The sequence below is a fragment of the Panthera onca genome, chromosome B3, assembly GCF_046562875.1.
Source record: "Panthera onca isolate mPanOnc1 chromosome B3, mPanOnc1 haplotype 2, whole genome shotgun sequence".
Taxonomy (NCBI): Eukaryota; Metazoa; Chordata; class Mammalia; order Carnivora; family Felidae; genus Panthera; species Panthera onca.
Genome location: NC_138344.1, coordinates 113018112 through 113043523, shown reverse-complemented (window position 1 = coordinate 113043523; position 25412 = coordinate 113018112). Strand labels below are relative to the sequence as shown.

The 25412-nt window shown below is 38.7% G+C and overlaps 2 protein-coding genes across 7 annotated transcripts in view; one reads left to right on the top strand and one right to left on the bottom strand.

The window, feature by feature from the left end:
* RAD51B (RAD51 paralog B) overlaps positions 1–17176 on the bottom strand; it is a 641492-nt gene extending 624316 nt beyond the window's left edge. For 3 of the 4 annotated variants that reach the window (XM_081795950.1, XM_060620127.2, XM_081795952.1), the window contains exons 1-4: positions 17027–17116; positions 13669–13780; positions 11176–11289; positions 6549–6665 (exon numbers count right to left, since the gene is read on the bottom strand). In XM_081795950.1, coding sequence (XP_081652076.1) covers positions 6549–6665; positions 11176–11289; positions 13669–13780; positions 17027–17040 — 357 coding nt within the window. In that variant the 5' untranslated portion in view covers positions 17041–17116. Of the gene's footprint in view, positions 1–6548; positions 6666–11175; positions 11290–13668; positions 13781–17026 lie in introns of all 4 variants that reach the window. The other variant, XM_081795951.1, reaches the window with a different exon arrangement.
* A 1091-nt stretch (positions 17177–18267) lies between these two features.
* The window catches only part of ZFYVE26 (zinc finger FYVE-type containing 26), an 88571-nt gene continuing 81426 nt past the window's right edge, over positions 18268–25412 (top strand). For all 3 annotated transcript variants that reach the window (XR_013556057.2, XM_060620120.3, XM_060620119.3), the window contains exons 1-3: positions 18268–18372; positions 18870–19146; positions 20781–20859. Coding sequence is in view for 2 of the 3 variants with exons in the window: in XM_060620120.3 (XP_060476103.1) it covers positions 18953–19146; positions 20781–20859 (273 nt within the window). In the remaining variant the exon portion in view is untranslated. The remainder of the gene's footprint in view (positions 18373–18869; positions 19147–20780; positions 20860–25412) is intronic.

The window sequence follows — 25412 nt, the reverse complement described above, 5'->3', positions numbered from 1 at the left end:
AACAATAAATTTTAAAAATTTAAGAAAATGGGCATATTCCTAAAAATATTCACCAAAACTACTCAGGGAGAATAGTCCTATACATCATTAAAGGAATTTATTTCATTTTTAAATCTTCCCACAAGGAAAATACCAAGATCAGACAATTTTTCAGGCAAGTTTTATCAAATTTTCAAGAAACAAAAATTCTAATTTATACAAACTATTATAAAATATTAAAAAGAAATATTACACAATTCCACCAAGTAACTCAAAATCACACAAAAATTAACTCAAACTAGATCATAAACTAAATGTAAAACCTAAAACTACAAAACTTTAGAAGAAACCACAGCAAAAATCTCTATGTCCTTGGCTGGACAAAGAATTTGTAGAAATGACATCAAAAGCATGATCTATAAAAGAAAAAAATTGAGAAACAGGACTACAGCAAAACTAAAACCTCCAAAAGCTACCATGAACAGACCAATGAACAGAGAAACCACAGACTGGAAGACAATAACTGCAAATCATGCATCTGATAAAGGACTTGTATCCAGAATATACAAAGAATGCTTACAACTCAATAACAAGAAAACAACCAACCAATTAAAAACTAGGCAAAAGATGTGAATAGACATTTCACTTAAGAAATTTACAAATGAACATATGAATAGGTGTTCAATATCACTAGTCATCAGGGAAATGCAATTAAAACTACAATGAGGGGCGCCTGGGTGTTTCAGTAGGTTGGGCATGCAACTTCAGCTCAGGTCATGATCTCACAGCTTGTGGGTTCAAGCTCCGCATCGGGCTCTGTGCTGACAGCCCAGAGCCTGGAACCTCCTTTGGATTGTGTCCCCCTCTCTCTCTGCTCCTCTCCCTCTCACACTGTCTCTCTCTCCTTCAAAAACAAATAAACTTTGAAAAAAAAAAAAAAAAAAACTACAATGAAATTGGCAACTCTGAAGCAGGCCTGGCTGCTTCAGTGGGGATAGGGCTCCCTGTGGCCCCCAAGTGGATAGAAAAATAACTACAATGAAATACCACTACACACTCACGAGAATAGCTATAATCAAGAAGATAAACAATACTAGGTGTTAGTGAGGATGTGGAGAAACAAACCATCATGCATTGCTAGTGAGAATGTGAAATGGTACAGCCACTTTGGAAAGCAGTCTGGCAGTTTTCATTAAAAAGTTAAACATACACCTTTCATATGATCTAGCCACTCCACTTCTAGGAATCTACCCAAAAGAAACAAAAACCTATGTCCACACAAAGACATATCCATGAACATTCATAGCAGCATTATTCCTGAGAGATGAATATGGAAACAATCCCAGTGTCCATCAACTGATGAATGGATAAACAAAATGTGCTATAGCCATACAATGGAATACAACTCAACAATTTAAAGGAACAAACTACTAATATATCCTATAACGTGGATGAACCTCAAAAATATCATGCTAGCAGAGCCTGGGTGGCTCAGTCAGTTAAGCATCCAACTTCAGCTCAGGTAATGATCTCACAGTTCGTTGAGCCCCACACAGGGCTCTTGGCTGTCAGTGCAGATCCGGCTTGGGATCCTCTGTCTCCCTCTCTCTCTGCTCCTCCCCAGCTTGTACTTTCTCTTTCTCATTCTCTCCCTCCCTCCCTCCCTCGCTCTCTCTCTCTCTCTCTTTCTCAAAATTAAAAAATTTAAAAAAAGGGGGCGCCAGGGTGGCTCAGTCGGTTGAGCATCAGCTCAGGTCATGATCTCGTGGTTCATGAGTTCAAGCCCCACGTCAGGCTCTGTGCTGACAGCTCAGAGCCTGGAACCTGCTTTGGATTCTGTATCTCCCTCTCTCTCTGCCCCTCCCCTGCTCACACTCTGTCTCTGTCTCTTTCAAAAATAAATGAACATTTAAAAAAAATTAAAGAAAAACAATTAAAAAAAAAAAAAACATCATGCTATGTGAAAGAAACCAAACACAAAAGACTACATATGATTCCACTTGTATGAAATGTTTAGAAAAGGCAAATATATAGAGATAGAAAATTGATCAGTGGGTGCCCAGGACTGAGAATGGAAGCAGGAATTAACCTATACATATGCATGAGGGAAATTTTTAGAATGACAGAAATGTTCTAATGATATTGTGGTGATGATTTATTATGAAGTTACCAAATTAGTTGAATTATACAATTTAAAATGGTTGAATTTTTATAGCATTTAAATTGTGCCTTAATAAAATTGTTCTTTAAAATAATCAAATGAGGGGTGCTTGACTGGCTCCTTCAGTGGAGCATGAGATTCTTCACCTTGGGGTTGTAAGTTCAAGCCCCACATTGGGTATAGAGATTACTTGTTAAAAATCTTGAAAAAATAAAATACCGTAACCAAACGATTTATGAAAATATATTCAGGGCGCCTGGGTGACTCAGTTAGTGAAGCGTCCAACTCTTGGTTTCAGCTCAGGTCATGATCTCAGTTTCATGAGTTCGAGCCCCACGTTGGGCTCTATGCTAGCAACACAGAACCTGCTTGGGATCCTCTCTCTCCCTCTCTCTGTCCCTCCCCCACTAGTGCTGTCTCTGTCTCTCTCAAAATAAATAAGTAAACTTAAAACAAAAAAGATATTCAAGCTCATCAGTAATCAGGAAAATGAAAACTAAGATCACAGATGCCAAAGATGGGCATGAGTTTTAAAGTCTGATAATACCAAGGCAAGAAGATATGGAGCAAGAAGAATTCCTACACATCACTGGTAGGAATATACCTGTTTAGGAACAACCACACAGGAAAACAATTTGTCCTGATTCTGCGAAGTTACATTATGCACATACCCTATTACCAGAAAATCACTCCAACATAGATACCCTAGACAGGGGCTTGATATTAAAAATTTTAGGCTTTGCAGACCATCAGATCTTTGCCACACCTACTGCAACTCTGCTTCCTATCAAGCAAACAGCCACAGACAAAACATAAACAAATGAGCATAGCTGTATTACAATAAAACTTTATTTACAAAAATAGACATCAAGCTAGATTTGATCACTGGGCAGTAGTTTACCACTTCCTGCCCTAGAGAAATACCTGTACATGCAATCCAGGAGACATGTACAACAATTTTTATAGGACTTGTTTCTATTAGCACCAAACTGTAAACAACCCAAATGTTCACTAACAGGAAAAAAGATAAATACATTGGGGCCTATTTTCAAAATGGAATATAACACAGCAGTGAAAATGAATTATACTCTTGCTACCTGAAACAACATGGATAAATCTTAGAAAACACCATTAAATGAAAAAAGTAATTCATAGAATATGATAGGATTTAATCACAGATATATGATTTAATAGAGCTCAAAAATAAACAAAACTAAATAAACTGTTTTTATATCTCGTATTTAAGTGCACATCCAGTAAAATAAAACTATAAGGAAAAAATTATAGGAATGGTAAAAACTCAAGATAAAGATTACGTGTCAATAGAAGGCCAAAGATAGGATCAGGGAGAAGCCCACAGTTAGCTTCAATAGTGTCAGTATTGTTGTGGTTCTTATTAAGTCATAGGGTCATAAGGCTTCATAACTTACACATGCAGGATATATTTCCTCCTATATACATAAAATACACATTAAAATTCTGTTAATAAAAGGTAAACAGAAATACTCTGTACTCAGTGAAAAAAAATCCCAAAATAACTGAAGAGGCTACCTGTAACTGAAACAGAAAATACAGAACTTGCCCCTAATAAGCAGTCTGAGTATTTATGCTCCAAGTCAGCCAAGCAGATCATGACAAAATGGTTTTTAACTACCCCTTGGATTCAGAAAGAATTGACAAAAGCCAAATGAAAATGCATTAAAAATTATTCTAAAACTTAAAAAAGATAAAGTATCTGTGGGTTAATCTTTCTTAAGCTCAGTTTTTGCTATTTAGTATGTTTATAACTGTGGAATACTGTTGATATAAACTCATTTGAGCAGAGGTCCAGCTAGAGTGCATAAAGATTAGGTACAATAGTAGGATTATGGCACCATCTGGTGGCAGGACCCTACAACAGCAGGTTCTCGTTTTCTCTCTTTTTTTTTTTTAATACGAAATTTATTGTCAAATTGGTTTCCATACAACACCCAGTGCTCAACCCAACAGGTGCCCTCCTCAATGCCCATCACCCCCCCTCCCCTCCCTTCCACCCCCCATCAACCCTCAGTTTATTCTCAGTTTTTAAGAATCTCTTATGGTTTGCTTCCCTCCCTCTCTTTTTTTCCTTCCCCTCCCCCATGGTCTTAAGTTTCTCAGGATCCACATAAAAGTGAAAACATATGGTATCTGTCCTTCTCTGTATGACTTATTTTACTTAGCATAACATTCTCCAGTTCCATCCACATTGCTACAAAAGACCATATTTCATTCTTTCTCATTGCCAAGTAGTATTCCATTGTGTTTATAAACCACAATTTCTTTATCCATTCATCAGTTGATGGACATTTAGGCTCTTTCCATAATTTGGCTACTGTTGAAAGTGCTGCTATAAACATTGGGATACAAGTGCCCCTATGCATCAGCACTCCTGTATCCCTTGGGTAAATTCCTAGCAGTGCTATTGCTGGGTCATAGGGTAGATCTATTTTTAATTTTTTGAAGAAACTCCACACTGTTTTCCAGAGTGGCTGCACCAGTTTGCATTCCCACCAACAGTGCAAGAGGGTCCATTCACCAGTTATCTAATAGGCACCTACCAAGTATAGCACACACACATTTTTAAATCTTTCTCAGAATACAGGGCATAAAATAAGGTATAGTATCTAAAACAGAGTCCCCATCTTCAAATACATACATATATATATATATATATATATATATATATACACAAATATATACATATATACAAATATATATATATACATATATACATATATACAAATATGTATATATATATGTATATATATATATATATATATACAGTTAAATTTATGACTATCAGAATGTTAAGAGTCTGCTCTTGCTTAGAAGTTTGTGTAAAGTATCTGTGCCCCTAGAACTCTTAAGCAAGAAGTTCCTCCAGAACATCCTGGTAAGTCCATCAACTCACCACACCAATGCAGCTTGCAAGTAAAAGAACTGTGGTGGTTTGGGAGTCTCCAATCCCACTATGGAAAATATAGAGGTTCCTCAAAAAATTAAAACTAGATCCACATACAACTCAGCAATCCCACTTCTGGATATATACCCAAAAGAAATGAAAACAGTATTTCCTCAAGATATCTGCACTCCAATGTTTATCACAGCAGAATTCTCAATAGCCAAGACACAGAAACAATCTAAATGCCCGTTAACAGATGAATGGATTTAACAGTGTGGCATATATACACAATGGAATATTATTCAGCCACAGGGAAGGAAGATATCCTCCCATTTGCAACACCATGGATGGACACTGAGTACATTATACTAAACGAGGTAAGTCAGAGAAACAAACTATATATCAGTTACATGTGGAATCTAAAAAAGTTAAACCTGTAAAAAAAAAAAAAAACAGAGTAAAATGGTGGTTAACAGGGGGAGGCAATGGGAAGATAAGAGTGATGGTGTTTAAGGGCACAAACTTGTAATGAGTAGTAAATAACCCATAGAGATCTAATGCACAGTATAATGAATATAGACAATAACATTGTACTATAATTATGTAATGTTGTAAATACTGCTGTATCAGCAATCATATTATAATATATAAATGTGTTAAAGTAATACGATGAAAACCTTAAACTTACACAGTGTTACATGTCACACTTATTCAATTAAAAAAAAAGTCCTCGAATTCTTGACACTTCTTTCAAAAGGTAGAGTCAAATTTCTCTTTCCTTGAACATGAGTTGTATTTAATGATTTGCTTCTAAGGAAGAGAATGTGGCAGAAGTTTATGATGTGTAACTGCCACAGCTAAATCATCAAAAGCATGACCGCTTCCACCTTGCCTTCTTTTGGATTACTCACCCTAGGGGAAGTCAGCCATCATGGAATGAGGAACTCAAGCAGCCTGTGGAGACACCACTTGTAGAGGAACTGTGACCTGCCAACAACCACCATCGACTTCCCAGTCACGTGAGTGAGCTCCCTTGAAAATATTCTCCAGCCCCACCAAGACTTCAACATACCGCATCCCTCACCGATATCTATGAGCTAAGCCACTCCCAAATCAACGGAAATAATAAAGGTTAATTATTGTTTTAAGCCACTTAGTTTTGAAGTAATTTGTTGTGCAACAAGACATAACTAACACAACAACCTATCACAGAACCAAAATGTATCTGCAGTGGAAACGAAAAATAGCTCACTTCAGTTGAATATTCATCATTTTCTAAGTTGAAGAAACAGCAACCTAAGGAGACTTCAGGTGGTCAGCAAGGAATGTTTCGAACGTTATATTTTTGCAAAGCAACTGTACTAGGTACTGAGTGGAGAACCATGCCCTTGAGGTACAAAATAATTTATGTTTTTTCAACTAAACTTTTTCCCCTGGCTCTGAAGGTTATAGGTCTATGGGAGGTTTGGAAAGTTTCTCCTTTACCTCTGTGAGGGATCCACAAGCCACTCCACCATGCAGGGCTTCATCCAACGCAGAAAGCGTTGTAGCTAAGAACACTGGTGAGACAGAGGCAGATGTTTGCATCTTTAACCCATAAGCCTACACAAGAAAAAGAAAATGATCTTTTCAATATCCCTGTTTATTCGAAAACAGAAACCAAATCCAAACTTCAATTTCTAGCAGCTGGAACCCAAACCCATCTCTTTTTTCCTCAAACTTTTATTTGTTAAGCAAATATTCAATCCATGCCCAGAGACAGTGCTAGACAATGGGGCTATGATAGAATAGACAGAACCCCTCCCCTCACAGTATGTATAGTCACCCAGCAATTGAAACCAGGACTGGAAACCAGACAGTCACCATACAATTATTAGAGATATTGTGACAGAGAAAGTGGAAACACAGGAACAGTAGACCTGATCTAGATTTTGTGATCTAGGAAGACTTCATGCAAAAGCTAGATGTCTGAGCTAAAATGTGAAATAGCTGTTAAGCAAAGGAAATGTGCATGTTCCTGCCAAAGAGACAGAATATACAAAGAAAGGGAAAAAATGGGAACTAATAAAAACCACAAAAAATAAAGAGTTCATTCAGAATGGTTGAAAGATGGGTGTGTGATCACAGTGGGGCAAGTGATGAGGCTGGATAAATAAGCAAGAGACAAATCATGAAAGAGCCTTGTTGAAGTCTGAAGTCTATACTGAGAGCAACAAGGAATGACATGCTCAAGTTTTCATTTCAAACCAAGGTTGGTCTGTGAAGAATAGTTGAAGGTAGCTATGGTAGGCTGAGATGTGGTGCCCCAAAAGATATCCACATCAAATCCCTGGAAACTGTGAATGTTACCTTATTTTGAAAAAGGGCCTTTACAGATGTCATTAATGTGACTTCATACCCAGCAATGTTTAAGAATGTTTGCCTCTGCAATTTATAACATTAAAAATTACTAGTATTTTATTAAATTGCCCAAATAAACTGTGGTCAAGCCATAGAACTATAACCATTCATTCATTCATTCATTCCACAGATACTGAGTACCTACTGTATGCCATATACTATGATAAACTCTGGGAATATAATAGTACCAAACAGATAGTTTCTAACAACTTAAAGTTTACAGTTTAATAAATCTATATATCAAATTCAAGGCTCTTCTGCTTCTGTGAGGAGGTATGAAGACCAGCATATTAAATATATTAATATTTATGAGTTATAAATGTGATGACTCCTGTGTAATCTCACCCATTAAATTCTTAGATCAGTTAAACCATGGATTATCACATTTTTCTAAGGCTACATTCAGCTACATTAAAAAAAAAAAAACAGAAAAGCTACAGAACAAAGTCATGTGGTATGCATCTGATTTAGAAATGCCTCAATATTGTCTACAATCTATCATCAGGCAACATCAGTGGGCCTGGGGACACTTTATCAAACACGTAAAGGCAGCCCAATCTGTCAACATTAAAGTATTTCCTTTGCAACGGTTAAGTGCACTAATCACAATAGATTTAGTGACACAAAGACTAAAATGAACGAACAGAATAAGACTTCAGAAAATATACTTTGTACATAAATGAGACAAAAAGGAGTATCTTATTATGATACTCCACCAGTTTTTCTTCTACGTTGGTGGCTGCTTCTTCTTCAACTCATCATTATCTAATCTGATCTTAAAATGCAGACTTCACTCAGGACTTGGTCTTGGATATGCTTATCTCATTACCATATTTACACTGATGACTCCCAAATGCACACTTTTACTACAGACGTCTCCTTCACACTCCAGGCCCATATATTTAACTGCCTGTTTGCATCTCCAATTGATGTTTCACAAGCACCTCACATTCAACAAGTACTAAATTATGCCTCCCTCAAGCCTGACACTCTTACAGCATTCCTTATCTCAGGAAGTGGTACTACCCAGTTTCCTAAAGCAAAAATCAAGGAATCATCTGTCACTTTCCTGTACCTCATCACCACCCACAGCCAAACAATCACCAGTCCTCTTCACTGTACCTCCTAAATTATCTTTCATCATAACTGACATTATGCCATCTGGGTTAACACCATACTAACAATCCATTTCACGATCACTTTCTGTTTAGAATACAGGAATAGATACCTAGATGGTCTTCATCAATATTTCCCTGCTCCTTTTCAATCACTCGTCTACGTTCAAGACTGACTTTTTAAATATACATATTAGATTATACCCTTTTACGACTTCTCATTGCACGCAGAATAAAGTCTGAAATCCTTTACATGGTCTGCAGGCCCCACGATCTGACTCCTGCTCATTTCTCTGACTTCACCTCTGAGGCCACTCTGTTCCTCACTGCTATGTTCCATCCACACCAGCCTGATTTTACTGCCATGAAAGCATATGCTCCTTCTCTTCACAGGGCCTTTGCATTTCCTGCTTCCACTGCCTGCAAACTCCTCTCTGCTCACATCCCTTCTCAACTTGGCCTAATTCTCCCCTATCCATCCTTCAGGTTTTAGCTGAAGTGTTGCTTCCTTGGAGGAGACCTTCCTGACCCCTAAACTAAGTAATGTTCCCTGTTATTAAGTTTCAGAGCTTTTTATAATTTCCTTCATAGGACTTATCATTACTACAACTAATCATTTATGTAATTATGTGTTTAATGTCTGACTTCCCCCACTAGACTGTAAGCTGCATGAGGAACATTACCATGCTCACTCTAATATCTCCAGGACCTGACAGAGTACCTGCCACATGACTGGCACTCAATAAATACTAATTCAAGTAATATGTAACTGAACAAAAAACTCTTCCCTGGAAAAATGAACTAAGGCTAAGCCAATGTTTAACACAAGACTCAAATCTAAAGAATCCTACAAGAGTGAATGCACAACAAAGGGAAAAGATGGCTTCTTGAGCTCACATTTGGAATGGTATTGATACTGCATTCCAAATGCGAGCTCAAGAAGCCATCTTTTTGGTGGCTTTGGTGGTACTGATACCACAGCTGAAGTGGTGGTGCAAGTGGAGCCCAGAAGTGAATTTCCTCCCCATGCTCTCTTATTTAATTCTCTAACTAGAAACATGATGTAGGTATTGACCAAACACATAGAATGACATACCTCAAATTAAAACACTTTGTTGGTGCTTTACAACCTTCAAAATAGTAACGAGTTAATTTAAACCTCATCACAGAATCATCACTATCTCAGCTCTCTTACTTCTCCCATAAAATAAAGTGAGCTATTCAAAGCTCCAAGGTCAATGACAAAGCTAAGACAGTGCCAATTCCTAACTCTGATTTGAATTCTCCTTCTGACTACTCTGGCTTTGAAGTATTTTCTTAGATCACAAGCTAAATCTGAACAAAAGGAAATATTTTTATCTATCCATTAATTTCAGAAGTTTCAAATGACACTAACATCCCTTCCTTCCTACTTCACAGAATTGAACTCCACTTTATTGCTCAGTGGTTACCAAATTTCGATATAAGATAGTAAGGTAAGTAATCTACAATCCACCTAAATAAATACATTTGCAAAGCACTGAAGTGCACTGACTTCTAGGCACTCTTATTCTGGGAAAACAAGATCTTTTCTACCACGCACCAAACCTACATTTTGAAAAGCTAACATTATGACACAGACAGTATGAAATAATAGTACTTGATGAGAATTTGTTATAAAAGACTTTTAACTTTCTCAAGAGTGAGAAAAGTTTTAAAGTATTATTTATTCAATCAATGAGCAGTGTAAATCCACTATGTGTGCTTTATAATGTAGACTGATGATAATAAAAGTTGGTATTACAGAGACAGGGGCATTCTAAAATTAAGAGTGTATTATAATTTAACCATGAAATCCACAAATCAAAGACACAAAACAAATAAAAGACAAAGATGACCTTTTGAAATATCAATATTAGCTACAGAAAAAAAAAAACTTCCTGTTGCTTCCTCATTCCATTTTTAGGAACTGTCTCCCATGAGCTTACAAACTACATAAATTTTTCACATATATTCTCATTAAAGGACCAGTTCTATGGTGTAAGAGTCAATATTTTTTTTAATGTTTATTCATCCATTTTTGAGAGAAAGAGAGAGAGAGAGAGAGGCAGAGACAGAAGGAGACACAGAATCCCAACCAGGCTTCCTGGTGTCAGTGCCCACAAGCTGTGAGATCATGACCTGAGCCGAAATCAGAAGTTGGACATTTAACCAACTGAGCCACCCAGGCACCCCAAGAGTCAATATGTTTTTTAATTTTTTTTTAACATTTATTTATTTTTGAGACAGAGAGAAACAGAGCATGAGTGGGGGAGGGACAGAGAGAGAAGAGAGACACAGAATCTATAGCAGGCTCCAGGCTCTGAGCTGTCACCACAGAGCCCGTTGCCGGGCTCAAACCCATGAACTGTGAGATCATGACCTGAGCTGAAGTTGGGCACTCAACCAACTGAGCCATCCACGCACCCCAAGAATCAATATTTTTGAGATGTTCATATCTATTTTTAATTTTGCCTCATCTCCAAAAAAACATTTTAAATGAGATAAAGGATCATCTCAAAATAATTCATAATCAAAACATAATATATATAAATCTATATGTATATATGTATATGTACCGTTTGCATCTGTGGGGCACAGGCTCTACTGACCATACACAGAAGTTCATGGACACCTCGATAACTAAGGCCAGTCATCTTCATAAGTTCCAGTGGGGAAAGACATAAAAAGTCCTAGAGAGACATAAAAAGAATATTTTAAAATATATGTGCAACAAAGATACTGGAATTAAAAGGAAACTTTCAATGGACACTGCCCATAATTTACTGCAGATTGAAGATTTATATATTCCTTATAGTATTTCCCCCATGTATGACTTAACTAAAAGATATGATGATATAATCTTATCTTCTAATTCTCTAATTCAGTTAGCATATACCAGAGGTCACACCAAGTAACTTCACATAGCAGCAGCCTCCAACCCAGGTGTATATAAACACTGCCCTGTGCTGCAGTTTAGGCACAAATACCCAGGAAGTGTCAGGTTGAAATGAGTTTCTTACTGAGCTATGACAGCATTCATGAAAAGTATTTAATAGAGACAATAAAACAGACTATGGAATGAAATGTTAAATCTCATACTTTTAAGAGTGTTTCCAAGTATGAACATGAGGATTATTTTTTTTTTTTTAATTTTTATTTATTTTTTTGAGACAGAGAGAGACAGAGCATGAACGGGGGAGGGTCAGAGAGAGAGGGAGACACAGGATCCGAAACAGGCTCCGGGCTCTGAGCTGTCGGCACAGAGCCCGACGCGGGGCTCGAACTCACAGACCGTGAGATCATGACCTGAGCCGAAGTCGGATGCTCAACCGACTGAGCCACCCAGGTGCCCCGAGGATTATTAAATGTATAAAAAAGGAACCAAAAATACCATTAATACACAAAGCAGTTTTTTTAAATTGTAGTATGCTCTGAAAATGTCTTATTAAGGATTAAATCCTAATATAAAACATTAAGTATAGGGGCACCTGGGTGGCTCAGTCAGTTAAGCATCTGGCTTCGACCCATGATCTCATTGTTTGTGAGTTCAAGCCCCACATCCGGATCTCTGCTGTAGGCACAGAACCTACTTCGGATCATCTGTCCCCCTCTCTCTCTGCCCCTCCCCCCTTCTCTCTCTTTCAAAAATAAATAAACATTAAAAACAAAACAAACAAACAAACAAAAAATGTTAAAACTTATTTAACCTCCTAAGAGGGAGCTGCTTCACTACTGTGCCTAAAATGCAACATCTGCTTTATACATTTCTCTCATTACATTGATAAGGATTCTATTAATTTCTCTTGCTTGCAAGAGACATTACCCATTTTGAATACTGTCTCTTCATTTGAGTCTTATTTCTCATATAACTGCAAAATTTCTTTCAATTGGACGAAACTTCTCTAGAATCCCAAATAAATAGCACAAGTATACTTCACATTATGCCATAAGCATTCTCCCCTGACCCAAGCAAAAGTATAGGAATTTAGGTAAATGAAATCACATTTGGAAATACAACCTAAGTGGCCTGTTATTTTATTTTATTTTTGAGAGAGAGAGCACAAGCAGCAGAAGGGCAGAGAGACACAGAGAGAGAAAGAGAGAGAGAATCTTAACCAGGCTTCACATCCAGCACCAAGCCCCACAGGAGCCTAATGAGGGGCTCATTCTTAAGACTCTGAAACCATAATCTGAACCAAAATCAAGAGTTGAACCGACTGAGCCACCCAGGCACCCCAAGTAGCCTGTTATTTTAAAATAGCCTATGGAGAAGCACCATCATTCATTTTTTTTTTAGAAAGTTAAATTTTCATATTTCAGGTTTAAGAGTTATTAAGGTATATTTAATATTAATTTGTACTCTGGGAATGCAAGCTGGTGCAGCCACTCTGTTAAACAGTATGGAAGTTCCTCAAAAAACTAAAAATAGAACTACCCTACGACCCAGCAATTGCACTACTAGGCATTTATCCATGGGATACAGGTGTGCTATTTCGAAGGGACACATGCACCCCCATGTTTATAGCAGCACTATCAACAATAACCAAAGTATGGAAAGAGCCCAAATGTCCATTGATGGATGAATGGATAAAGAAAATGTGGTATGTACACACACACACACACACACACACACACACACACACACAAAATGGAGTATTACTCAGCAATCAAAAAGAATGAAATCTTGCCATTTGCAACTACGTGGATGGAACTGGAGGGTATAATGCTAAGTGAAATTAGTCAGTCAGAGAAAGACAAAAATCATATGGCTTCACTCATATGAGGACTTTAAAAGACCAAACAGATGAACTAAAGGAAGGGAAACAAAAATAATATAAAAACAGGGAGGGGGACAAAACAGAAGAGACTCATAAATATGGAGAACAAACTGAGGGTTAATGGAGGGGGGAATGGGCTAAATGGGTCAGGGGCACTAAGGAACCTACTCCTGAAATTATTGTTGTACTATATGCTAACTAATTTGGATGCAAATTTTAAAAAATAAATAATAAAATTTTAAAAAATTTTTGTACTCAAAATTTCTTAGTGAGAAAGTAAATAAATTTTACCTGACAGGTAACAATTTGATGTCTGTTCAGACGGTCACACAGCTCTTGTGATAAGCCCACTCTTCTGAGCTTCTTGCTACCCATGCTTTCAAGATGCAGCAGAAAAAGAACCCTGAAAAGCATTAGAAAATACCATAAGCAATAGTAGACAGGCTACCAAAACACACTACAAAATAAAAAATTCTTCAAGCTTCTTCCTGTGTGAAATGAAATGTATAGTATTTAAAATATTACTGATAAAATAAAAGCAGTAGAATCTTTCTAAGTCTGCCAAACATGCACACAAACAAGACAACATAAGAATGTGCATTTCACACAATTCTTTTATATTTATTACATGAATATAAAGATATCACTTCACATTTGCATAGCATCTTAAGATTTTCAATGTATTTATAAATTTTGTTTGGATGTATAATTAACTTTCAAGGAATATTTCCAAGCAGCACTCCTTAGAAAGTCTTTACTGTCAGGGCACCTGGGTGGCTCCGTCAGTTAAGCATCTGACCCTTGATTTTGACTCAGGTCATGATCTCACGATTCAGGAGATGGAGCCTCGTTGGGCTCTGCACTGTCAACACGGAGTATGCTTAGGATTCTCTCTCTCTTTCTCTCTCTCTCTCCCCCGGCCCCTCCCCTGCTCATGTGCTCTCTCTCAAAATAAATAAACTTAAAAAAAAAAAGTCTTTACTTTCATTGCACTGTAACAATAAATTTACTGAGCACCTACTATGTACAGGAGGCACTGTTCCAAAGCTTTATATAAATTATGACATTTAATCTTCTCAATAGCCCTATAAGGAAGGTTGATTATTGACCCAATTTTTACCTATGAGAACACTAAACCCTAGATGTTAGCTATTCCATTGTCACCAGAAAAAGTAAATGGTGGATTCAGAATTTCAACTCAGGAAGTGACTCTAAGGTTTATCCTCTTAACCAGTATACCCCTACTACAAGTCCATAATCATATTTAACCTCTCCTTTTTCTATGAGCCGGAACAAACCTCCGAATCAAACGAGATATTATTATTTCAGGTCGTAATTACAAACTGAAATGTGTGGTTTTTGTTTTTTTTTTTTTGTATTAGCTGCTCACATTCTCACATGCAAGAAATTTCACTCTTACTGCTGAACCTAAGACTAAATGAGACTCATGAAATATGTGCCTTCAATGAGCTAGAACACAATCACTGTGATTCCTTTCATAACACATGCAGAGAAGAGGCTGTGCATCTCGCTGAGATGACAAGATACCCTCTGGATAGAATAGAAACAGCAACTCCATTGTTCAGGAGATAAAGCAATATTGTTAACAGAAAAGGAGTAACATTTTGGAACAAAATACATAGTACTGAAAATGTAGATAACCTGTTTATGCCCAAATTTCTACATAAAATCTAAATTCTCTGCATCAAATTAATTCTCTCCTTCCCTCTCTCCCACTTTCTCTCACATTCATGAGCCTATGCATATGCGCATACACACACACACACACACACACACACACACACACACACACACTTCTCATAAGCACAAAATACATCCCTCTCATTTCTTTCAGTGGGAATTTGTACCGATTTGTTTCCTAAATAGTTTACTAAGTGATATCTGCTGTATCATTTCTTAGTGTCTTTATAGATCAGGTAGTTCTGAGCAATAACACCATATAGGCTGATACATTCAATCAAAAAGAAGAACCCAAACTACCTGGACTTGTTTAACAATAACCAACTCTACTATCTCAGCCTTCTTAGGGCCACTCCCATCATTTGCCTGCACTATTGCATGCTGCCTCTTGTTATTCCCTGCACCATCAAAAAAAAAAAAAAAAAATTTTGCTCCTTCAGGAGACCTTTCTTAATCACACACTCTGCTGAGCTGCTGGGCTCTGGTGTAAAGAATCATTTAAACATATTCCTTTCCCTTTGGGAACTCACAGTAAAAGATGAAAAGAGATGTATACACAAATTATCACAGTCACACGGTAAGTATCGTCATTGGCATTTAAATGTGCCAGGAAGAAGCACCAAACTGGTCTGCGAAAGTTAGGTCAGTGCTCCAATCCTGCCGGAGGTAGCTACCTAAAACTTTGCTCCAATCCTGTCACTGTCATCCTTTAAAACTACCCGTGGGACCATTAGGGCACGGGATAAATTCCACACTTCTTAAGATCACATAAAGACCCTTCATAAACTGGTCTCTCATTTCCCTCTCATCCATACATCTGATGGCAAGGCCCAGATCCTGCCTTCCTGGCAGCTACTCCCCCTCCTGGTGTCTTCAATTCCTCATCTGTAAAACAAAGGTCATTCAAATATCTACCTCAAAGGAATGTAGTGAAGGTTAGAAGATTTGGATGGTGCCTGACACACAGAGCTCAAGGTTAACAACCATTACCATATCAATTGTCAGCAAAACATCATTTGTTGCCTCACTTCATCCGCTCTCCAGCCACAATACTGCATATTGGTAGGTTACACAAGCGCCATCCTGACTCCGACTTTCCTGCACAAACCTTGTCCCCAAGTCAATCTCTTCCAACCCAGTGTTTTCATCATACTTTATACGTATTTGTTGCATAATCTTATTAACGTATTATTACGGCTTGTTTCTTCCACCAGAGACTGTTAAATTCCTGCTCTGTGTGTGTGCGCACACATATAATCAGGGGTGAGGGAAGATATTCCATCCTGAAGGCTGAAACCTTTCCTCCTCAACAAAGTAAAAATCCTCATGAAAGATGTTCAGTGAAAACTGTTTGTAAGTAACGATAATAGCTAATATTTATTGGACCCTTATTACGTGCCAGGTACTGTTCCAAGAGCTTCCGATGTTTGACCCCTTTTACAGACTAAGAATACTGAGGCACTGAGTTGAAAAACTTGCGTGAAGTCTATCAGCTAGCAAATGGTGGAGTCCGCATTCGAATCTAGACATAGAACTCCAGATTCCACGCTTTAACCACTCTTCTTCAACACCACAGAAGGCGAGCGGACCCCAATGTTCCCTTAAGGACCGGCTCCCCCGCCGAGACTCCCCAACAGCCGGCAAATGGGAGGGCGGAGGTGGGCATCAAGAGGCGAAAACGTCACTCTAGAATCCCCTAAAAAGAACTTTTTTCCAGCAAGGAACACAGTTCCAGCATCCCCCACAAAAGAAGGCCAAGAGCCCCCATATTTGCGGCGGAGTTCCCGTTATCATGCCTCAGGCCTAAGGGGGGAGTGTACTGGACCAAAGAGATTTTCTCCGCTACCCCGAAAGTAATAACACAGAAGGGGGCCCAGAGAGGGGGCAGGAAATAATGAGCGCACCCCATTACCCCCCGAATGCCCCCCGACACGAATCTTTGCAGTACCGGGTCTGTAGCATCCAACTTTCAAAGTTTCCCCCACCCCTCACAGTTCCCCGCGGAAAGCGCCGCAAAGCAACAACCCAAATGCCGATTGGGCTGTCACTCGAAAGAAATATCCAATCAGAGGTAGGAAGAGTCCCAGGTTGATTCCACTGCTTGCTGGGAATTGTAGTTCACACCAGAATCCGTCACTGAATCCCAGTTTCTCAATATAATGATTATCAAAATCAGGTAAAGAAACATCTGCAAGGAGAAAATGAAGCCAGGAAAAACCTTGCTTGGAATTGTCTCTTTTATTTTTTTTGTCACTACATTTAAAAAATGTATAATGGACCAGAAAGACATGTTAGTTTTCAGAGAATAGTTAAGAATTCACCTATAGTAGAAGAGGTTTGGAAGAGAGCTGGGATTGGTTTGGGTTTGCTTTTTTCACCACACTTTGGCGGTGAAATAGTTTGGAAATACTTAATGAAATTGCTCAAGCTGAAAACACACATCGGGGAAACGTTAAGAGCCTGTAGTTTAAGAAGACCATGAAGGGAACCACCGAAGTTTCGGTGTAAAAGGGAACTGTTACTTTAAGACTGGGTTTCAGATTACAGTTTTGTATTTGCGAAAAAGTTTTTGCTCGTCCTTTGCTCTCAGCTCTTCAGTGCATATTTCTATCTTATAATTTAGCCTACTGTGTCCTAATTACTGACCTGCATTTGTTATTAGACTGTGAACTCGAGGACACGGTCTGCAACTTATTCAGCCTGAGAAGTAGGGCCTAGGACACCGTTCAATTAACGATTGTCGGGTAAGTGAGCAAATAAATCAATGGAGTTAGGCAGAAAATGGGAATTCAGAACGCAGGATTCTGCGATTATAACAGAACCCAAGTGGATAAAATAGCAATGGAGGAGTATCCAGGTCTTCTTCCTCTGGAAGAAGGCCTGGCAACACTGTCACCGGCGGGCGCTTAGTAAAAGCTGACTTCAAACGCTATGGAGTAAAAGAGACATGAAAAAAATCAACGGACACTGATATTTCTGCCACCTGCCCCGCTGAACGCAGAACTGAAGGTATCGAGCAGAGGAGTGGTCAAAACTGAAAGGAACGATCCTCAGCCAGGTAGCTGGTTGACTCCGCATGTCCTAGCTTTCTCCAGTCCGGAGAGGTGGCATCACGTGACCCAAACAAATATGGCGCCTTATTTGCATCGTCCCTCCATTGACCAATAGGAGTAGCCGCTATCAGTCGTCCCACCCCACCCCTCCCTCCGGCAACCTCCCGAATGGGATCTATCACCTGACTCGGCTCAAACATGGCTGCGCTGGAAGCTCTATTGCTTTGGGTACCAGGAGCAGGTGAGTGTAAGGCGCCCCAGAGAAGGTGGGGGCGTTCACCACGACCCCTGTAGGGAGCGTCCCTGCGCTCCAATCTCCACCGTCCTCCAGCTCTGACACACACTCATCTGATGATCTTCACTCCTCCGCCTTAAGAGAGGGCTCAAACTAAGGAGGTTCCTGCTGCATTTCTCATACTTAGGGAGGCGACCACCTGGGGATTTGGAGCCGGACTGGGTCTAAAGTTAAGTGGGGAATATGAAAGAAGATTTGTGGGTCTGCGCCCCGAGCTAATACGACTATTAAGTTTAATTAAATATTGGATGTGTGTAGAGAGATGGGATCCACCCCTCGGGGAAAGGTGGAACTTCTCAAAAAAAGATAGTAGCACGTCAAATCAAACATAAAACGATAATTAGGGAAGTAAGTCCCGCTTTTCCCAGCCAGTCTAGTAGTTACTAGTTTGTCTAAATATAGTGCGTTCCGTTTCTCCTCAATGTAGTGTGTATTGTTTCCAGGAGGTGCTCCGCGAATGAGAAAATTGACAATGTGTTCTGCGTAATTCATCTCTTTCTATCTCCCTGCACTCTGTGCTGGGAAAATGCATCATCCATTTGGAAAAGAAGAAACTGCTTCTCAGAAGCAGCTCTTTGGGTTTTTCTGTGAGTGCCTTCGCAGAGGAGAATGGGAGCTGGCACAGGCATGTGTACCTCAGCTACACGAGGCACAAGGGGATATCCCAAAGAAGGTGGAAGATATACTTCAGGCGCTCGTGGTGTGTCCAGATCAGCTGAGGTAAGGGATCTCTCTTCTTCCCAGGAAGTTACAGGGCGGAAGACACAAGGTCAATACTTGGGCTCTGGTCACCTACTCTCACCTCCTCTCTGAAGAATTAGCAGAAGCAGAGTGTATTTCACATGCTCTGAAAATTTACCTCTATGATACATGTTTATTAATCGGTGTTGGCTTTGAATTATCATCTGAACCAGAATTTAATCCTGGACACCAAAATGTGCCTGAAACCACCATTTCTTGATTATTATCATAAAAGTAGATGGTGGAACTGAATTGAAAAGCATTTTCTTTGCCTCCAGAAAAGCAAACGCTGCTCCCTTCTTGCTTATGATGTTGTAGTTGTAACAAAAGACTAGAAGTTAATTTACTTAAGGTTTTTATTTTGAAATAATTATATAAATATTAAAAATTATATAAATAAGGTTTACATTCACAAAAAGTGCAAAAAAATACAGAGTAACCTTCCCCAGCTTCCCCCAATTGCAATATCTCATATACCTATTGTACAATATCAAAATCAGGAAATCGACATTGGTATATTACTGTTAACTAGATTACAGACCTTATTCAGTTTTCACCATTTTTTTAATGTGCATTTGTTTTTATGTGTGTAGTTCTGTGCAATTTTATCCATGTACAGACTCATGTAACTACCAGTAAAAATCAAGCTGCAGAACTCTTGCATCGCCACAAAAGAATTCCCGTACTTCCTGGGAATACCTCTTTGTATTTTGAACCCTCCTTTTACCCTGGCAACCACTGTTCTCTATCTAAATTTTTAATGAAGCTCTTCCTGGCAGTGCTATTAACAGCTAGTGGTATAATAGTTAAGTGTGCTATTTAGTCTTTCCCTCACTCTTCCTTACTTTGGCAGTTATATTATATTGTATTAGTATATAGACAGTAGAAACTTAGGTGATTTTTTTCCCTTAAATTTGGGTTCTAGCCAGGTTCTATCTAAATTACTAACTTTGAAAAAAACCCTTATGAATTCCTGTAACCCTGTTTTTAGCCTAGAGTTAATAAATTTTTATGAAATTCCTTATTTTCTTTAAGACTACTTGACTCAGTTTCTGTTTTCAACAATATACTTTAAAGAGCTTTGCTTTTTATGGTTTTCTATGTAATGTTTAAAAATAATAAAAATAAAAAGCGCCTGGGTGGCTCAGTCTGTTGGGCATCCAACTTCAGCTCAAGTCATGATCTCCCGGTCCATGAGTTCGAGCCCTGCGTCAGATTCTGTGCTGACAGCCCAGAACCTGGAGCCTACTTCAAATTCTGTCTCCCTCTCACTCTGCCCCTCTCCTGCTCACGCTGTGTCTCTCTCTCTCTCAAAAATAAATAAAAACAATAAAAAATTAAAATAATAATAATAAAGACTAGATAGGGAGGTAGAGGCAGGGGTGAGACTTTTTTCCTTTTTTTTTTTTTTTTTTTTTTAATGAAATCTAGCGCTGTTCTGGTTCTAGTTTTATTGATCTATCACATACATTTGAAAATTTCTCATTAGTACAATGTCATGCCTGTTTAGGTTTAAAACACACTGAGCAGTGAAATCCAAATCTTGGATCACAAAAGAGAAAAGGTCAGTAGAAACTCTTTGTTCAGAAATTCTTTCTTTTTACATTTTTCAGATGTGGACAGGACATCAACCCTCAAAGATTAGCCTGGATCTGGTTTCTTGTACTGGAAAAATGGTTCTCCCAGGAAAAGGTAAGCAGGTTTATATTCAAAGTTTTTCTGAGGCCAACACTGAGAAGAACTTGGAAGTAGTTTTAAGATTTCCTTTTTATCTGTTACTTCCTTTATTATGAGGTTTGTCATATTCCCCTCTCAGTATTGACAGTGAGAATAGCTTGAGTTTTTATTGCTGTTTCCTTACCTAAATTTATTCATTAATCCCCCAACATACATTAGTGATATAATTTTGTTAGATACCACTGTGAGTCTTGTACCTGAACAGAACTTTGCAAACCTCAGTGAAAGTGACAACAGAGCAAATAAAGTATGAACCTCATAATACTCAAGTAATAGAGAATGGGCTGAGCCGAAACCTGGTTGTTCTTCCAAAAAGCTCATTTTAACTAGTCCGGTGCAGTGAAAGCTTACAGATTTAAGCCTCATTAATTAATAATTTAATAATCCACATGAATTAAACTAAAAGTTACCAAATATAAAAACACAGTGTGCAGATTTAGTGAAAGAAACCTTATAACGAAGTGCTTTTTAAAAAAAAAAGATTGCCATTAAAAGCCTTTTAGAAGTATGTGATAATTATCAGAAATTGCTATCCATTGGAGGACTTTCTCTGAGACAATTTTGTATTAAGCCCCAAAATTTAAGATTTTTATTTTTTTAATTTTTTTAAGATTATTACTTTGAGGGAGCGAGAGAGAGAGTGAGTGGGAGAGAGACGGGGAGAGAGAGAGAGAGAGAGAGAGAGAGAGAGAGAGAGAGAATCCCAAACAGGCTCTGCACTATCAGTACGGGGTTTAAACTCACCAACCAGGAGATCATAACCTAAGCCGAAGTCAGACACTTAATCAACTGAGCCACCCAGGTGCCTGTAGACTTTAGGATTTTAAAGTGAGGAACTTCTGACCCAGAAGAGAAATGAAGAAATGACTGGCCCAGGGTCACACCATAAAGTTAGTTGGCAAAACTAAGGCTGGAACCAAGATCTTCTGACTTTGAATCCCCAGCCTACTGGTTTTTCCTGCTGAACATTATTTTTAGCCTTATGGACTTAAAAGCCAGAAACCATAAATTCTGTTTTGTAAATGTGTGTAAGTCAGCCTAATTTTCTTCTTTACTCCCCTCTATCATTAGAATTAATTTTGCTTTTAGTTCCAGTTTTGCCTGACACTTCTCTTTCTCCACATTGCTATCAAAAAATACAAGAAATTACTAATCTAAATGTATTTTTTGTCCAGGCTTTTCCAAGTCTAAAAAAAGAAAAATGACAAAAAGACTAGCCAGGAGAGGGAAAAAAGAGAAACAAAATTAAAAAATTAGCCCAGAATGATTAAGTTAGCTATCATTGCAGATCTAAAAGGGAAAACTTGAGTTAAAATATTCAGAGTGTCTTCAGAGAGAAAAAGAAAAAATGTCTGTTGTTATTGACTAAAGATCTTTCTAGTCCAAGTATGGAATTTGTTAAACCAAGTGAACTTTCCCCTCACTGAAGAGCATTTACCTACTTTATGGCTACTTTGTTGCTTATTTTCTGTACAGTTGCTCAACCAGACTAGGTGGTTGATTTCACTTCCATGGCTCCTTAGCACAGACTAAGAATAGTTCTTGTTTTTCCAAACATCAAGACCATTTGGTCTTAAAGGTTCAGTGCCTCCGTTATTTAAACAGTTGTGGGAATGGTTTAAACTTTAAGCAAGGACCTCAGAGTCTTACCTCTTTTACAAGGACTAAGATTGCAAGTGGGTTCTTAAGAATAGTTCCGCAAGACCAGTTGCTGTCCCAGAGTGGCCTTTATCTTTTAGGGGACTTGCTGGCTGCCTCTCCTTTTCCAGCCTCCCACCTTCTGTCAAAAGCTTACTTTTTAAATGTTTACTTATTTTTGAGAGAGCACGAGCAGGGGAGGGACAGAGAGACGGGGACTCTGCACTGACAGCAGCGAGCCCCGATGCGGGGCTCAAACTCACAAACCAGGAGATGGGGACCTGAGCCGAAGTGGACACTCAACAGACAAAGCCACCCTGATGTCCGAAGCTTCCTTTTTAATTATTACTTGAAACGGTTCCATTTTCCTTTTTCTTCATCCACTTTTGCCTTCTGCCTTTGTATCTTGCGGTGATTTATCTCTACATGTGGAAGCATGTTTGCAAAGATTTAACTGCAGAGATGTTCACTGCATGCTGCTTCTAATAGAGGAAAACTGGAAACAACTCCCATGTCCACAGTATAGGATTGGTTAATCTGTTTGTAAAATATCATGCCACTATTAAAATTATGTGGTAAATGAACTTTCAGTGACATGGAAGGATGTTCATACTGTACTATGTGAAAAAAATTTTTTAGAAAACTATACATTTGAGATGTGTGCGTAGAAATGGTCTGGATGCCCTTAGACCACAGTATTAATAGAAGCTCTCTTTCAGTGGGAAGATTTGGAGCATGTATGTGTGTGTTTTCACTTGCCTATTTCCATATTTTAATTTTTCTGCATTGAACACACCTTGCTTTGATAGTAAGATCCATGCTTAGAAACATGGAGCAAATTCTTCCCTGTTTTAGAAATGTTAGTCATTTATGACCCTGCATGTGCATAAAGTATTTTCACCAGTAAAATAATTATAAGCTAATGAGTCTTTAGGATTCTAGATTAAAGTCCTAATATCTTAACCAGGTTTTTTTTTTTTCCAAAGGCCTGCTGTCTGGACATCTTATCTATTACTTTCTTTTAGTCCTCAATAGAAGAATTTAACCTTTAGCTTTCCAGCATGAATTTTCTTCATCAACTTCAATCATTAGCATTATATAAGCATTCAGATGGCATAGGTGCATGAGAGAAGGATGCGGTAAGAAGAAATAGGGTTTTACACCACAAACACACCAGATCATGTTAGCCTGTGACGTGATGAATGGCACTTGAGTAGAGTATGATCTTGTGTTCTAAACCCATTGCCCTCCCCCCACACACAAACGATCTTGCAGGTGCTTCTTGCTTGAGATAGGAGACCTTACAGTAAAATATGACTCCCAGAGGGGTGTTTGGGTGGCTCAGTTGGTTAAGTGTCCGACCTCGGCTCAGGTCATGATCTTGCGGTTTGTGAGTTCGAGCCCCACATCGGGCTCTGTGCTGACAGCTCGGAGTCTGGAGCCTGCTTTGGATTCTGTGTCTCCCTCTCTCTCTGCCTCTCCCCTGCTCACGCTCTGTCTCTCTCTCTCTCTCTCAAAACTAAATAAACATTTTTTAAAAATTAATTTAAAAAATATGACTCCTGGAACCTTTAATCAGCCATGTGATTTATAGGTGTCTTTAAAGCAGTGTTTGTCAGGATTAGTCCTAGATTTTACTCTTACTTGTATTGGTGTCTAGAGAAAGGGAAACTATAATTTTAGTTTTATGAACCAGGTAAAGCAAGTTACTGTGAAACAAGCAGGTCCAGGAAGAGTCAGGGGCTCTTTCTTTCATACATCAGTCTTCTCTGGTGGCATGTCTCATTAACAAATATTTGATGGGATCACTTTTGCATACTTGAAATAATTAGAAAATACTTCCTAACCATTTCATCTTTAGTAAAGGTTGTTTTTAGGGGCACCTGAGTGGCTCAGTCAGTTAAGCACACAACTTTGGCTCAGATCATGATCTCACAGTTTGTGAGTTCAAGCCTTGCATCGGGCTCTGTCCTGACAGCTCGGAGCGTGGAGCCTGCTTCAGATACTGTCTGTCTGTCTGTCTGTCTCTCTCTCTTTTTCTCTCTCTCTGCCCCTTACTCGCTCATGCTGTGTCTGTCTCTCAAAAATAAATAAACATTAAAAAAAATTTCTTTAATAGAGACTTGGGGCACCTGAGTGGTTAAGTAGGTTAAATGGCTGACACTCGGTTTCAGTTCAGGTCATGATCCCACAGTTCATGAGATCAAGCCCTACATTGGACTCTGTACTGACAGCACAGAGCCTGCATGGGATTCTCTGTCTCTCTCTCTCTCTCCCCCCCCAATCTCTCCCTCTCTCTGCTCCTCCCCTGCTCACGCTCTATTTCTCTCTCTCAAAATAAATAAATAAACTTACAAAAAATAAGATATTTGTTTGATTTAGAGATTAACTAAATTTTTTTTTTTAATTTGTAAAAATATGACAGGGGTGCCCGGGTGGCTCAGTCAGTTGAGCGTCCCAACTTCGGCTCAGGTCATGATCTCACGGGTATGAGTTCAAGCCTGGCGTCGGGGTCTGTACTGACAGCTCAGAGCCTGGTGCCTGTTTCAGATTCTGTGTCTCCCTCTCTCCCTGCCCCTCCCCCACTCATCCTCTGTCTCTCTCTGTCTCAGAAATAAATAAACATTAAAAAAATATATGACACACAGTACCTGGCATATAATAAGTGTTTAATAAACATTAGATCTCTTCCTCTTTCCTATTGTTTTCCACCTTATAATGAATATCAAAGATGGGTTTGGACCAAAAGAGGATCATGTGGGCCATACTTTCCCAAGCTTACTCATGACTGGGTGTTTGGACACCACAAGGACATTTCTTTGAAAAAGACCTCATATGACAGAAAAGTCACATGAAATGAGCAAAGCTTG